The sequence below is a fragment of the Bombina bombina genome, chromosome 1, assembly GCF_027579735.1.
Source record: "Bombina bombina isolate aBomBom1 chromosome 1, aBomBom1.pri, whole genome shotgun sequence".
Lineage (NCBI taxonomy): Eukaryota > Metazoa > Chordata > Amphibia > Anura > Bombinatoridae > Bombina > Bombina bombina.
This window is the reverse complement of record NC_069499.1, coordinates 716,742,603-716,760,658: the sequence shown is the minus strand read 5'-3', so window position 1 is coordinate 716,760,658 and position 18,056 is coordinate 716,742,603. Positions and strand designations below refer to the sequence as shown.

Below are 18,056 nucleotides of genomic sequence, written 5' to 3'. Positions count from 1 at the left end.
AAACACAAAATTCTGACATACAAAGCCCTCAACTGCACTGCTCCCCACTAAATCTCAGACCTTGTCTCCAGATACTCTCCCTCCTGTCCCCTTCGCACTGCTCACTACCTCCTACTCTCCTCCTCTCTTGTTACCTCCTCACATTCCCGTTTACAGGACTTCTCCAGACTGGCTCCCATCTTGTGGAACTCTCTGCCTTGCTCCACAAGACTCTCCCCTAGTTTTGAAAGCTTCAAGCGCTCCCTAAAGACTCTACTGTTCAGGGATGCATACAACCTACACTAACCTTTCCTAATAACAGTTCCTCTCCTCCATTGCTATCCGCCACAAACCCCCTTAGCATGTAAGCCTAAGAGCCCAACTGTTTGCAGATCACCTTCATAAGAGCTGACAGCAACAGTGTGACTCTCGGCAGGGCCCTCTACCCATTTGATCCCTATAAATGCTACCTTGTATACCGCCTATGTTTATAGCGCTGTGGAATCTGTTGCGGGTCTACAAATAACCGATACTAAATAATGAATTAATAATTGATTTAATTCAGGAAATGCAAAGTCAAAATGGATGAGGTTGATCTTCTTTTGTGCGAAGCAAGCTCATAAATACATTTTTTAAACATATTTTTTGGTATTTTAACAATAAAATGTGAGTCTTTAGCTTCTTTGGCACATAATGCCTGGTAATATGAATTAGGCTTGTTGTAGTTTATGGCATTGGACAGAACTCTTAAAAATAAAAATGACCATCCTGACATGAATTGCATTGCTTCCATCAGATGATGAACAGCCCTTTGTGAAGATGAATACAGATGTCCCGGATATAGTTTATATCAACATTAAGACAGATGATCTTGTGATTCCCTGCCGTACCACCTCCCCATACTATATGGTCACTTTGAAGCTGGTAAGTAAAAAAAAAACAAGCATATTACATCATTTATATTGCGTCAAAATTTTTTTATTAACTGTAAATATAATTCACCATTTTTAGAGACCCTTTTTGTTTTTCTTATTACAGTTTCAGAAGTAGGTCCCAGACAATCACAGAGCTTATCATGCCTATGTTAGAGATATATTGTTTTGTTTCCACAAAAGAAAACAGGTTTTACTTAAATAACAATAGACAGGAATATTTATTTCTGAATTGTATTTCAGAAGTAGTTAATTTTTCTCATAAGCTACAAACAATATGTTATTTTCCCCTATTTAAAAGCATGAACCATTGCAGGAAATTGTACCAGATTTCCTCCTATTGCTAATAAATCTGTGAACTTTACCTGTACTGTAAAAATAACAATGGGGTTTGTATTTAAGTGAATAACCAATGATGGGCCAGATTACAAGTGGAGCACAAAATACCGCTTTCGCAAGGGCAATATTTGCGCTCCACTTAGTAATACCAGTGTACACAAATGTGCGCTGGTATTACAAGCTAGTTGCAATCCATTGGCAAACACAACTGAAGCTGTGCAAAACAGAGTCTAATATTCCCCTGTAGATACAGAGGATAGATAGAATCAAACTGGTTTAGAATATTCAGCTGTATTACTTTACCTAAACACTGCCCTTTTATTCCTGGTTACTTTTCACCATTGTTCCAGAGATGGTGATCTAAGGACATACAAATAATGTAAACTGAGAATACATAATAATCCATTTATCTCCCATTGACACCAGTGCTTCCTTTTGTACTAGATTTTATTTGTGTCATCTTTTGCTATCTTCAACTGCCTTTTACTAGATACAGCTTAGGCCGCCCTAATGTCACTGGTTATCCCTTTATAATCTATCGCTTTTTAGCAACTGACTGGATTAGTACAATTTTCATGCATGCTAATTCTCCAAATCTTTTAGCAAAATTTATTTTTGTGCCATATTGGGAGGGACATCTGGGAATGACTGGAGACATTGAAGAATGGAAAGTCATTTTGTAAAATCAGTCTCCAGATGTACCATAAATAAAGTAAATATAAATGAATCATGTGTGTATGCTTTCAATAACGTGCACACACATAATCCCTTGTGTTCTGAACTATATTTCAGTTTATCTTCCTATTTAAAAATATGTTTATAGATACAGTAGATCTGTTTTTAACGGTCAATACAGTTGCTTGTATGTAGTTATTTTATTTGTCTTTTCATATGCCGTTTTATATCGTTTACATTTTTGTCAGTCCTAATTGTCCTTGTTGACAAAAACTATCAGGTTTTCCTGATTCCTGAACTAATTTCTATGACACAACTGTGTAGGAAAGTTTGTTTCATTTATTTAAAGGAAAGAATATCTCATATTCTTCTATATCTTCCTCAAGATACCCAATGAATGTGACACGTCACAAAAAATGGCATTGTTCACTGCTAAGTCTGCACTACTTTTGCAGATGAGAAATGAAGAGGTCACAGAGATTTTGCCAGGCATTATAGTAATAGTATTCTGATATTTTGTTGTTAGATTCTACCAATTTATTTTTAGTTTTTTTCTTTACTTTCTTAGTCATAATTCATCAGGAAATATATTTCTTGAAAATTATATCTTTCTATACAATTTATCCATTTTGAACATATTTTCAAATTAACACAAAAAATAAGCCAAAAAGTTTTATGTTAGCTTCTCTTTAATATCATCCATTTCATAAATACATCTGAAATATAACTACTGTGTTGCAAAATCTCTGCATAAGAAAATAAAACGTTTTTATATATATATTAAATTTATAGCTTTACATTGTGTTTCAGTCCAGAGACACACCCCTTAAATGTATCTTGAGTGTGATTTACCATATCTCTAGTGCTGGCTGTGGCCAATTAGGGACGGATATAAATTAGCTCCTTCACATATAGGCCAATAACTGTGCAGCATTCAGGAGGATTAGGATTCTGGAATTATCCAGGATTCTGGAGTGTAGAAAACAGCTATTTCAAATGATAAAATAAAGGTAAATGAGCTGAACTCTTGTGAAATAAAATGTTTGAATTGTTTTCACATATATGCAATATTTTAATGGTTAGGTATTATAGCCTTACTTATTTGCTTTATTTTTATTTGCATGCTCTATCTGAATCACGAAAGAAAAAATTTGAGTTCAGTGTCCCTTTAATACAAAGTTAGTGCAGTAACACTTAGGGGCCGATTCTCACCAGCGCTTTTATTCCCCTGGTGGAATTCTATAAAGCCACTTTTTACCCTGAAAATAGGGTTTCTCGCTAAGGGGCGTATACTGCATTTTCGTATATGAAGGAGATGCATATATTACAAATGTGCACAATTAAATTCAGAGTTTAAAAATCATAGAAAACAAATAATTGAACCATTCAGACAAAAATACACAGTAAAAGAATTGTATTGTTCAGGTACATAAAAAATCTTAACAAAATTCTTCACCAAAATGTATCAAAAATGTAAAAATTTCTATGTAAATTACACAGGAATAAATCATATTTAATATGCACAGTGTAAATCATGGTTTGAGTACACTGGATGTGCAAAAAACAACAACATAGAAAGTCGTACTTATTAGTACAAAATACAAAGCGTAATTGTTGCTTTAGCGAAACAATGGGCTGAACATGGAAGTTACAAGGCATATAAGTAAAATTGTCTCTCAGATCCCAGTGCAATTCTGTAAAGATTTCCGGCCCAACAGATCTCACAGTTTTTTTCTCACAAAAACTTAAAATACTTAAAGGGCCAGTAACCCCCCCAAAATAATGTTAGATAATTCTGCACATAGTGCAGAATTATATAACATCAGCTTAGCGCCAGCTTTCTACCTGAAAGGATTTCAGAGACATTTTCCTACCAAAATGACTTTTACAGAACGCTACATTGAGTTTAATGGCGCGATCGGGCTGGGTCGGGCCGGGCCGGGTCTGTAAAAGTAATTTTTGTAGGAGAAATCCTTTCAGGTAGAAATCTAGCGTTAAGCTGATGTTATATAATTCTGCACTATGTGCAGAATTATATAACATTATTTTGTGGGTTTACTGGCCCTTAATACTCCAAAAGAAAAACACATTCATACGAAAATAGAAATGATTGTATGTTGCTCTATGCAGAAAGCGTAATGTGATTTATAATGGCTGCAGTATTTAATTTTTAAAGTGCCCCCTGCTCCCTGCTAACTTTGCTATATGGAGTAAAGTTTCCCTTTCCAGCGAGCTCCATAACTTTCTATAGGAGACATCTCACCACTCACAGGGACTGCCCCTTTTTTACAATAATTCTAACATGGCAGCCCCTGCGAGGGTCAGCGTGAAAAACCCATCTGATATGGAGAGCTTTAGAGAATCGTCTCCCTTAGTCTCAATTTCAAATGAATAGTAGATTTGTTATGATAAATTTGAAAGTTACTTCTATTTCCCTGCCCCTTGTATCATGTGATAACCATCGGTCAATCACAAAACACATATCTATATACTGTGAACTTTTGCACATGCCCAGTAGGAGCTGGTATCTGATAGTGTGTTTAGTAAAAGATTGTACATATTTTGATAATAGAAGCAAATTGGAACATTTTATTTATTTTTAATTGCACGATTTGCCTTACTGGTTCTATTGTTACATGGAAAGGAAAGCATGAAAGCATGGGCAGCTTAACCCATAAGTAGATATAGTGACAGAAGAGAATTTCTTTAAAAAACAATAATAATAAAATCAAAGTAATCAAAATATTTGTAATTAATGGCATAATATAAATTAATATTTCCAGCATTAGTGTTGGGATATTTGGTAATAGCTGTTGTAGTTAAATTAATGTTTTATAAATGGCACTATCTGTTCAATTTGTGGCTGAGCAAGGTATAGTACAATTATTTTTTTTAATTAATTATTTTACTGATTGTCACTGTATGTTTCTTTATTAACCATGCAAGTGCCAGAATGACAAAAAATATGTGCCAGCAAAATAAGGAAGGGTAGATCTGTTCCTTTTTTCATTGCTATATTCATAACTTTAATGAATAGTGTTCTATGTTTTACACCAGCAATTTTTACTCATAAATCTACATCATTAATTTATCTACAGAAGAAAAATAATATTGCAGACAAGACATTTAATGTTAGTGAAAAAGTTATCAATATTTTAAAAAACAGCGTTTATTTTTTTGTCAGGCTACTTATTATGAAATTACTTTTTAGTAGACACATTCATTCTGAGGTGAACAAAACCTCTGATTGCGGAAGAAGGTGATTAAATGTCGAGTGATTAATGTTCGTTCGACATCACTAAATGCAGACCGCATACGCTGTCCGCATTTATCACTGCACAAGCATTTCTGGTGAAATGCTTGTGCAATGCTGCCCCCCTGCTCACTGGCAGCCAGTCGGTTGCTCGCAGGGGCTGTCAATCATCCTGATCGGATCGGGATGATTTCATTCTGCCTCCTAAAAGGTGGCGGACAGGTTAAGGAGCAGCGTCTTATGACTGCTGCTTCCTAACTCCAGTTTTAGGCGAGCCGGAAATGATGGGACTCCGAAGCAGCTTCTGCTGCTTAATAAATGGAGCCCATATACTTTTCAGTGGAAGTATAAGGGACCGTCTAATCTTAGTCTATGGGGCCGATTTATTACAGTGCGGACGGACATGATACGATGTAGCATATCATGTCCGCCGCACATCGATAAATGCCGACAGCATACACTGTCAGCATTTATCATTGCACAAGCAGTTCTAGTGAAATGCTTGTGCAATGCCGCCCCCTGCAGATTTGCGCTAGCAGGGGGTGTCAATCAGCCAGATCATATAGGATCGAGTGGATTGAAGATCACAGCCTCAGACACAGCGGACAAGTTATGGAGTAGTCTTTAGACCGCTGCGTCATAACTGCTGTTTCGTAAACAGGGGCATCAAGCTCCTTTCGGAGCTTGATAATTTGGCCCCTATCTGTTCACCTTTATGAAATAAATGAATAAGCTACATAATACAAAGAACAACTAAACAAATAAATAATACAGAAGTCTGTTGTTTCTTACTATAGGAAGGCACCTCCTGTGTTACTCCGTTTCCAGTTTGTAAACACATTAAAGGGATATGAAGCCCCAAAAAACTTATTTTGTGATTCAGACAAATCATATGATTTTTAAAAGTTTCCAATTTACTTCTATTGTTAAGTTTGCTTAATAGCATTATACAAGTCTGCATTGGCTAAACACAATTGGAATTAATTTATACAGAAACCTAAAAGATTCTGAACATGTCAGGTATTTAGATACTGATGATTAATACATCACTGGTTAATGTAAAACACCATATTGAATGCTGTTTTCTGATGGAATATTCCCTTTAAAACATGTGACATTTTTGTTTTCCTTCCAGTGACCCAGTTTAGTCGGCAATTACAAGCCATAAATCGTCTTGAAGTGGCAGCCTGTTGATGTAATGTTTTTATTCAAGATTGTTTAATTACATTAAAGGCATTTTTCTACGACGCAGCTATGTACAGTCTGTCGGAATTGGCAAACATTTTCAAGAGGAATTTTGGCCTGAGTGATTGCAAATTTAGTGTTCTGGCACAATTTTGCTAGAAATTACCTAGAAGGACACCATAATGCCTGAGAGCAGAAAAGCACTGCTTGGCAAATATAACCTATGTTACTTCCTCCGCTGTTTAGTTAACCCTTTGCAATGCTGGGAAAATATATGGGGAGTTTTTAACAATAATTTTTGGCAAGTTAGTGAATATGGTCTTAGCACAACTGCCTGATTGCTGCAAGTAATGTCTGGTTTTATATTGTTGGTTAAATGGACAATATCACTTTTAAAACAATGTTGGCACAAAAGCTATTAAAAAAATGAGCATACAATTGGACTACACATTTTTGTAAGTTAAATTAAACATTTGTTGGGGAAAAAATACTCACCAGACTAATTGGAAGAATTATATAAAATCACCTGCAGGGGCCATTTAAGACATGTCCCCAATGGACTAACTACATAGATTCTCATGAGGTTGCCAAGATACCTCATTGTAAAGACAAAATCATGTTCAAAATTAAGTATCACATCATGCAGCTTTCTAAAGCATTTTTGTTTTCAAAGTATGTTATGTTGTAGCAAAAACTTTAATGGTTCCAATTCAAATTCATTAGAAGAGAAGTACAAACGTATTGGTGATATTACAATGTGATATTTGGCTTAATTTTCTAATCCATTCCTATTTATCTTAATGCTTGTCAGAACAAGATGTCTAATATTTAAAATGATCACGTGCAAGAGAAGTATTTTCTAATGGACTGGAATACTGCTGTAAAATGGTTTACTATGCAAATTGTTAGGGTAGTTAATGTTTTACAGTAACTTGAAAACCAAGTGATAAGCAAGTAATCAAACATTTTGGAATGGCTTCGAATTTGAGATTCCCAGGCAAAGTTATGCATAGCACATAAAATGGATTGGTTCAGACCCCTTTAAGACTATTTGGCTTATTATATATATAAATATATAAATATATATATATATATATATTGATACTTTAAAGTAAAGCTTATGCTAGTTGTAAAGTATAAACACCAAGGGCTAGATTATGCGTGAAGCACAATTTTGTGCTTGCGCACGAGTGTTACATACACTAGACGAGTAGACGTCATTTTTTTGCACTCAACGGTTCCTGAACGTATTACAAGTTGAAAGTACAAGTAGCACTTTGCTATTTCAAAACCATTTTTTTTCCTTAAAATTACCCATAGTTATATTGTAACACTCATATCTGTTAGGAATCCCTGAATAACCCTTCACTTCTACATATTTTTTTTTAGTAGACAAACCAAATGATTAATCTAGGCCCATTTTGGTTTATTTCATGCCAACATTTTACCGCCAAATACGATCAAATAAAAAAAATCATTAACTTTTTTACTAACTATTTCACAAACTTTTGTTTGGATTCTCACTGAAATTATTTACAAACAGCTTGTGCAATTCTGGCACAAAAGGTTGTAAATGCTTCTCTGGGATCCCCTTTGTTCAGAAATGGCAGACATATATGGCTTTATTGCTTTTTGGTAATTAGAAGGCAGCTAAATACTGCTGTGCACCACACGTGTATTATGCCCAGCAGTGAAGGGGTTAATTAGGGAGCTTGTAGGGTTAATTTTAGTGTAGTGTAGTAGACAACCCAAAGTATTGATCTAGGCCCATTTTGGTATATTTCATGCCACCATTTCCCCGCCAAATGCGATCAAATTTAAAAAATCGTTAACTTTTTAATAAACTTTAGGTTTCTCAATGAAATTATTTACAAACAGTTTGTGCAATTATGGCACAAATGGTTGTAAATGCTTTTCTGGGATCCCCCTTGTTCTGAAATAGCAGACATATATGGCTTTGGCATTGCTTTTTGGTAATTATTTTAACAATACATAGAACATATTCCCCTAAGTGAAGAACACTGGAATATACAATATTTCCAGTAAATACATAGTATAACACTTTATTAAATATGAATATTGCATAAATATGATGTCTCATGTTTTCAGCTACTTTACAGCAAAGGGCTTCAATGCATATATATATATATATATATATATATATATATATATATATATATATATATATATATATATATATGAGTGTGTGTTCGTGTTTGTACATATATATTTACGTGTTTATATTTATATATACAGTATATGTCTGTATATAAACACATAATATATATATATATATATATATATATATATACAGTATATACACACACACACACACTTACGTATTTAGACATGTGTTCTTTGCAGGCTTTTTTTTCCTAACACCTGAGACCTCATATCTTTAAACCTTTACAACTTTCTAATGCAATTTTTATTTTTCAATAATTTGTATCAGACAGTGTTAAAGTGAATGTCAATTTTTATGCTAAAGTGCCCGGTTTTTAAAAATTCGATTAAAAACAGGGGCACTTTAATTCATCAAATTTACATTTCACTCCTGTTGAGAAAAAAAAACTTACCTTTTAATCTTCACAGCAGCTCCAGCTTCCTCCGGTCGTTGCAAGCCATTTCTGACATCAGAAATGATGGATAGGTCATCCTCCAATCACGGCTCCCCCCCCGGGGGAATCAGTGTCTGATTCAACGCCGTGATTGGAGGAAGCCGGATTCCTCATTTTAGACCCAGGAAGAGTCCTTGCGACGGGCAGAGGAAGCTGGAGCTGCTGTGAAGATTAAAAGGTAAGTTTTTTTTCTCAACAGGAGTGAAATGTCAATTTTGATCAAAATTGACATTCACTTTAAAGTGAATGTCAATTTTGATGCTAAAGTGCCCAGTTTTTAATTTTTTTTATTAAAATCAGGGGCACTTTAATTCATTAAAATTTACATTTCACTCCTGTTGAGAAAAAAAACTTACCTTTTATTCTTCACAGCAGCTCCAGCTTCCTCCGGTCGTTGCAAGCCATTTCTGATGTCAGAAATGATGGATAGGTCATCCCCCAATCACGGCTTCCCCCCCGGGGGAATCGGTGTCTGATTCAACGCTGTAATTGGAGGAAGCCGGATTCCTCATTTTAGACCCAGGAAGAGGCTTTGCGACGGGCGGAGGAAGCTGGAGCTGCTGTGAAGATTAACAGATAAGTTTTTTTTTCTCAACAGGAGTGAAATGTAAATTTTGATGAATTAAAGTGCCCCTGTTTTTAATAAAAAAATTAAAAACCGGGCACTTTAGCATCAAAATTGACATTCACTTTAATATGAGTGTAACTGTACTTTTTTTATGATGTGTTTTGTGCAACTTTTTTGTCGAGGTAATCATTCTAGCGTAAATCGCATTTGTGCTCTCACGTTCACATTTACTTTCTACTTGTAATATGAGCAGTATTTAAATTGCGAGCAAACGGGTGCAAAAACACAATATTGATTGTTTGCAACAGTTAGTGTGCTGCGCGTAATCTAGCCTCAAATGGGTTAAACTATGATCTCTTCAGCTTAGTTGCAAATCTGTGGCTGTTTAAAGAAAGTGAAACAGTTTATACGGAGTGTGTGCTTTACGAATTCTCTCTTTCGCCCTCAAGAAGTTAAAGTAGGTGGTAACCCAGCATAGTAAATAGTACCAAAAAAAACCATCTGCATTTCAGTAATTGTTTGGTATAGAAAAAATATACACTATGCTTTCTGTTTTAAAATTGGAATTCACATGGATGCATTTCAGTTTTGAATAGAAGCATTTTTGTAAGTTATATATGTTCTAATAAAAGCTATAGATGTTTCAAAAATGTATTTAAGTATGCACCGTGCACCAGCATTTGAAACACAGCATTTTCTCAGAGAGTCTAAGGTGCTTGTACCATCTGTTAATTGCTGACATGATACAAGCCACACTGGTGCTCTGAGCAGCTGCAGTATTTAAAATGCTGGTATACTGAGAAAATTTAGCAATGCTTCACATGCACGTGCAGAGAAAAATGTTATCACTAAAACTTTTATTAGAATCATTTTTGCCAATACATGTATATTACAAATATGTTTCTAATCAAAGATGTAATTCATCTACATGCATTTCAATGTTGAATGTCCCTTTAAAGGACCAGTAAACACAGTACATTTGCATAATCAACAAATGCAAGATAACAAGACAATACAATAGCATTTACTCTGAATTTCAAATGAGTAGTAGATTCTTTTCTAACACATTTCAAAGTTATGTATATTTCCACTCCCCCTGTACCATGTGATAGCAATCAGCCAATCACAAATGCATATACGTATAGTCTGAGTTCTTGCACATGCTCAGTAGGATCTGGTGACTCAAAAAAAGTGTAAATATAAAAGACTGTGCACATTTTTTTTAATGGAAGTAAATTGGAAAGTTGTTTAAAATTACATGCTGTATCTGAATCATGAAAATTTAATAAAACTGAGTGTCCCTTTAAGCAATTGCTTATAGATGACTGTAGATGTCTGACATTTAATTGTAATTTTCACTTGATTATTAATCAACTAAAGTAATTTAATATCACATGCAAAAAAAAGAAAAGAATTTTGTTATATTGGTCCCACAGAGAATATTTTTTCAGTTGATTTCAACACTCTTTTATGGACCAGTGTATTCATAAGATCACTTAGGGCCAGATTATCTAAAGGTCTCTGGGCTGGGGAGATTATTTAAGAAAGCTCACCACTACTTCTATTTCCCTGGTGGTATTATATAATCATGAGACTTTCCACCCTGAAAACAGAGTGTCTCGCTAAGGGGCGTATACTGCATTTTTGTATGGGAAGGAGACGAATACATTTACAAAAGTGCACAATAAAATTCATAATTTAAAAATACAAAAAATACAAATCATAATTGGGCGTATATGATATTTTTCTCAAATCCCAGCGTAATTCTCTAAACACATCTCTCTGTTTTTTCTCACAAACGAAAAGGTGGCGAGGTTGTGACAAAATACTTAATGCCCTATTATGAAAACACATGCATAGGTGATTGTAAGAAAGCAGAGGAATGGGATTTATATTGGCTGCAGGGTTTAATTTTTAAAGTGCGCCCCCTGCTCACTTCGCTCTACACAGTAAGTTTTCTTTTCCAGTGAGCTCTGTTACTTTTAATAGGAGACATCTCGCCACTTGCTGGTACTACCCATTTTTAAAGATAATTCCACCAGCGCAGCCCCTGCAAGGGTCAGTTTGAAAAACCACATCTGAGCTGACGAGGTTTTAAATATAAGGAGTCTTATAGGGTAGCTAAAACTTTTTAAAATAAATTCAGAACTACAAATTAACAGATACTATGGGGTGGATTTAATTAGCAGCGGATGCTGCTTAATCGGTGCAACGTTTCTGGTGATCAGGAAACTGAAGTTAAGAAGCAGCGGTCGTAAGACCGCTGCTCCTTAAATTGTCTGCCACCTTTTAGATGGCGAACTGCACTTATCCCGATCAGATACGATCGGGATAATTGACACCCCATGCTAGTGGCCGATTGGTTGCGAATGTGCAAGGGGCGGCATTGCACAAGAATTTCACCAGAAATGCTTGCGCAGTGTTAAATGCTGTCGGCATTTAGCGATGTCGGGAGGACATGGTTCGCTATAGCAAAACATGTCTGCCCGACATTTGTTAAATTGACCTCTATATTTGAATATTTTCTACTAAATAATAATATTATCTATCTATGTTTCTCAATCATCTGTTACTGCTTCTATAGAAACAAATAGTTTTTGTCTGTTTTGGCCCTAGCAGCAATTTGGTCTCAACCCTTGCAAGTCTTTCTCTTTTGGAAGGTTTATCTATCTTCCAATTACAAGTCCTCCTGTCCCTTTTCAGGTACTCTGGTCTATCACAGTGATTGTCTATATTAACCAGGAAGTCAAACTGAGCCGCAAGGCGACATGCTGACGGCTTCCTGTATGTAGAGGAAGCCCGGGGAGGGGAGTAATCTTCGAAGGTTAAATTTAGAATATCCGATTCTAAAATAACATTTCAAACATTGCTTGAAAACAAAGGAATATATCTAATTGTTTGTTTTTTTCTGAAATATTTACTACAAGTTTTACGCACCAGTCTCAGCTTTTCTAGGTAAAAGTGAAAAAACTTACTGTCAAATACGTGACAGAGAGTACGGGTTAAGGTTTCATGAAATTCTGATTTTTTTGGTATTCCTCAGTTACAAATAACATTTCCTTATAGAAAATAAAAATTAAAAATTCCTCTTTCTTTGTCTGCAAACTAAAACTGATGTTAAACAAATAAAAAAAAACATATTGAGATACAGCCTCTGTTATAAGGAAATACTTTCTAAAAGACATGGTTATTTTTACTCAGTTATTTAAGCTTTTTATTATACAAACATAGTTCACTTTAGCATAACGTTTTTTGGATTTTTGAGATAGTTCTTTTAAACAGTGTTAAAAATAAGTGATTCATCAGATCATTACTTAGCATAAAATATTGTACAGTTTGAGTCATACAGCTTATACATCTGGGGTTCCCAGAGACAAGATGGCGTCTAGGTTGTTTCTGTGAATTTTGTTAATGGAATGTATCAGTGCACATTATAAACTTAAAGGGACAGTACGTTTACTCAATGTAAAAAATGGCACAATTTATTAATGACAGCATATACATTTTGCATTACTGACCCTAGATAACCATTTAATGCAATTAAAAAGATAGTCCCACTTGGCAGCTGCAAGGCTTACAGCTCCTGGGCAGAAAAAAGGCCAGCAATTGGCAGGGCCGTGCAACTACTGCTCCTGATTGGCTGACCAACCATGTCCTGCTTGGAAACTGCAAGGCTTGCAGTTAGCAGGTCTTTACCTATGTGTTTAATACTGTTGCAGGTCAGTAATACAGCAATTACATAGTCTAATGCACATGTAATTTATAAATATCCCTTAAATATTTATCTTTACCAACCAAGAATTTACCTCAATTTTACACCCCATGTAATATTTATTACAAATATATTAACAGTACATTGAGAACTGTGCTGTTTTAATCTGCAATATTTAATGTCCCTTCCAGGATGTTTGAACTTGCAAGTATTGGTTACTGAATGTTCTAATATTCTTGTTCTGAATCAGGAACTAGTAATACAAAATAACAAGCATTTGTTTCCAGAATACACTTGTGTGAAAGACATTTATACATTTCTTTTAACTTGATGACATATGACTGTGTGTTGTAGGAAAATTGGCAAATCCCACAACAATCTTGTGTTCATGTCAGCACTTAAAGATCTACTTACCTTTTGGGTATATCTGTCATAGTTTCTTCTTCTTGTAGTGTCTGCAGTGGGGCTGCCCACATTAGCAGAAAATCACTGAACCAGCATAAGATAAAAAGTATGTCTGATGGGTTAGTGGTTGTAGTTACTCTACTGCAGAGTTCACATGGTTCAGAGCTGTTGTTCTGTCAGTCTGTGGTGAGCGACAGCTCCTTAGAGAGGAGCTCTGTATTTACTTTGGATGTGAATATGTATTATAAACTGAATACCTCCAGCTTTGTGCTTATGACTGCAGTGCATCCATATACTCCTCTGTGCTTAGTGAGTGACAGAAACTGGAAGGAGTATGGAATCAATTAAAGTGTTATAGAAGGGTGGGTGACATGTGATCTGTCACTCACACCGAATGTGAGATATAGGTGAAAGGAATTTCTCTCTTTTAAGATAAAAAAAATATATAACTTCAACATGTCCAGGGTTCTATTTTTTTTCGAACTGTGATAAGCATGTTATTATTACTGTGCAGCGTCTGTTAATAAACTGGCATTATATTTTGCCTGCAGTGCCTTCCATATAATCTAATTATTTTCACACTCGTTCTTGTATGGTGTTCTACAGAGAATAAGGGAATTTGCAAGGTCTTAGTTAATGTCTAAGTTTGTAACCTACAATCTTTAAATGCCACTCAGCGTTCAAATGAATGTTACATAATATTGCTCTGTGTGCAGAATTATGCAACATTAACCTTGCAACACCTGCAAAAGAGAAAAGGATTTTAAAGATTTAAACCCGCAAACACGTACTTACCTTACCTTCCTCCCCAGCCTATTCTGGTTTCTTCTTCTAATCACAGTGCAATTGGTCATCCAGTTGAACTACATGTAGCGCTCTTCTGCGCTGGGTTAAGCAGCCAACAGCTTTACCCAGCTTGGGAGCTCGCTACATGTAGTTCAACGGCACGACCTGAAGCACTGTAATTAGACAGCGCACCTGCTATTGAAGAAACCAGAAGAGGCTGGCAAGGAAGGTAAGGTAAGTACGTGTTTGTGGGGGTTAAATCTTACAAATCCTTTTCTCTTTTGCAGGTGTCGCTAGGTTACATAATTTTTGCACACAGTGTATGTAACATTATGTAACATTAAAGGGACATAAAACAAGCTAGTATAGACACAAAATATAACAATATTTACTTTAATTAAATACCTGCAAATGCATACTGCAGTGACTTGCCATTAATCCTTTTTTTAGTTTCTGATTTTTAAAGCTCTAACTCCCCCCACACATTTTCTTCTTTGGCTGTATCGATATCTATTGTTCTTTTGGTAGAATACAAAAGTGGATAGGGATTATCTGTTGGAGCATGCCTAGAAGCTGTAAACTCAGTTGAAATACAATGCCTGTGTCTAAACACTGATAAGGGGGGGTGGAGTTGGCTTCTCCATGCAGCTTAACTATGTAATTCATTTTGCTTATTTTTGAAAATTATTTTAAAATACTTGCCACCAATTTTTAAACAATTTTTTAATCAAACTATTTTTATACTATATATATATATATATATATATATATATATATATATATATATATATATATATATATATATATATATATATATATATATATATATTGCAGGTAAATTCAGATATTGGGTAATCCTAGCATTACCCGGGTAATGCTAGAATTACCCAAGCGGCTGTGGGTAAATCCCAATGTAAGATCATAAATCCCCTCAGACTGATCGAGTCACCACATCAAGCCAATAGGATTTTTCCTACCTTAATTCTGATTGGCTGATAGAATCCTATTAGCCAATCGGAATTCAAGGGACACCATCTTGGATGACGTCATTTAAAGGAACCATCATTCGTCGTGTAGTCGTCGGTCTGGATGGATGCTCCGCATCGGCTGGGGTTCAAGTGTTCACTTGGGGTAGGAGCCAAAGGATCGGCGGGGCAAAAAAAATATAGTGTATATGGGGGAATTACAATACATCTGGCTTTATCCACAGCCGCTTGAGTAATACTAGCGGATTTCTGACTTTACCCCTAACATATGTATATATAGTATACTGTATATAGTATATAGGTAAAAACAAAAAGTGTTTGAAAGAGCACAAGCTTTACAATTGTTTTTTCTGAAATTAAAAAGGTTTAACTTTTTTAAAAAGTGTCTATTTTAGTTATTGTATTAGTATGTACTCAACTGGATTTACTTTTCCTTATCTATACTGGAAAACTGTGGTACATGTTTCCTCTATACTGAGTTTTAAAAATTACATAAATTATAATTTTTTTTAAAATCAATTTAGCAAAATGACACATTATAGATATAACATGAATTATGAATTAGAGTGTGTTGCTTTAAATCTGATTGTCAGAGCATCACAGAAACTATTGTAGCAAATATTTAATTCTGAGCATATTTTAAACTAATAGTTTTTATGATATAGCAGAAGAGTTGTCATAGCTCTTCAAAATCCCAAAACCTCCTTGTAAAAAGAAAATTGTCTAATGTGTAATATTTTTTTATTGTATCATTGTTTGCATATACAATCTGATAGATTACGAGTCTTGCGTTAGCCTTAAAAAGCAGCGTTGAGAGGTCCCAACGCTGCTTGTTAACGCCCGCTGGTATTACGAGTCTTGCAGGTACAGGTGTACCGCTCACTTTTCTTCCGCGACTCAAGCTTACCGCAAATCCCCTTACATAAATTGCGTATACTATCTTTTTAATGGAACTTGCCTAACGCCGATATTACAAGTCTTGGAAGAAGTGAGCGGTAGACCCTCTCCTGTCAAGACTCCTACCACATTTAAAAACCAGTAGTTAAGAGTTTTATGGGCTAACGCCGTAACATAAAGCTCTTAACTAAAGTGCTAAAAAGTACACAAACACCCATAAACTACCTATTAACCCCTCAACCGAGGCCCCCCCACATCGCAAACACTTAAATAAAGTTTTTAACCCCTAATCTGCCGACAGGACATCGCCACCACTTTAATACAGTGATTTTTAACCTTTTTTTTGCCGTGGCACACTTTTTTACATTAAAAAATCCTGTGGCACACCACCATCCCAAAATTTTAAAAAAATCACACATTGTAGCCTAATACAGCATATATATATACACATACACACAAACACACACATACTGTATGTATTGTGCTGTTATGCCATGCCTTCTACAAACTACCCCTGCACTGGGAGTAAAAAACAAGCAAAGTTTAAAAAATATGTCACACTGTTGACAGTCTGCCGTGGCACACCTGAGGATCTCTCACGGCACACTAGTGTGCCACGGCACACTGGTTGAAAAACACTGCTTTAATAAATATATTAACCCCTAAACCGCCGCACTCCCGCCTCGCAAACACTAGTTGAATTTTATTAACCCCTAATCCAATCAGCCAATAGGATTGAGCTCGCATTCTATTGGCTGTTTCAATCAGCCAATAGAATGCAAGCTCAAGCCTATTGGCTGATTGCATCAGCCAATAGGATTTTTTCTACCTTAATTCCGATTGGCTGATAGAATCCTATCAGCCAATCGGAATTCAAGGGACGCCATCTTGGATAATTTCATTTAAAGGAACCATCATTCGACGTGTAGTCGTCGGTCTGGATGGATGCTCCGCGTCAGCTGGCTTGAAGATGGACCCGCTCCACTCTGGATGGATGAAAATAGAAGATGCCGTCTGGATGAAGACTTCTGCTTGTCTGGAGGTCCTCTTCTGCCCGGATCGGATGAAGACTTCTGCCCCTCTGGAGGACCACTTGTGCCCGGCTGGGTGAAGATGTCTCACCTTAGGGTGATCTTCAAGGGGGTAGTGTTAGAGTAGGGTTGGGTGTGTGGGTGGTGTGTTGTAATGTTGTGGGGGGGTATTGTATTTTTTTTTACAGGTAAAAGAGCTGATTACTTTGGGGCAATGCCCCGCAAAAAGCACTTTTAAGGGCTATTTGTAATTTAGTATAGGGTAGGGATTTTTATTATTTTGGGGGGCTTTTTTATTTTATTAGGGGGATTAGATTAGGTGTAATTAGTTTAAAATTCTTGTAATTATTTCATTTTTTTCTGTAATTTAGTGTTGTTTTTTTTCCGTTCTTTAGTTTATTTAATTGTAATTAATTGTAGCTAATTTAGTTAATTTATTTAATGATAGTGTAGTGTTAGGTGTAATTGTAACTTAGGTTAGGGTTTATTTTACAGGTAAATTTGTACTTATTTTAGCTAGGTAGTTATTAAATAGTTAATAACTATTTAATAACTATTGTACCTAGTTAAAATAAATTCAAACTTGCCTATAAAATAAAAATAAACCCTGAGATAGCTACAATGTAACTATAAGTTATATTGTAGCTATCTTATGGTTTATTTTATAGGTAAGTATTTAGTTTTAAATAG

At 35.4% G+C, this 18,056-nt stretch overlaps 1 protein-coding gene across 1 annotated transcript in view; it reads left to right on the top strand.

The window, feature by feature from the left end:
- LOC128645900 (vascular endothelial growth factor receptor kdr-like) overlaps positions 1-18,056 on the top strand; it is a 353,579-nt gene that overhangs the window by 137,512 nt on the left and 198,011 nt on the right. Inside the window, exon 4 of the mRNA XM_053699216.1 lies at positions 776-903. Coding sequence (XP_053555191.1) covers positions 776-903 — 128 coding nt within the window. The remainder of the gene's footprint in view (positions 1-775; positions 904-18,056) is intronic.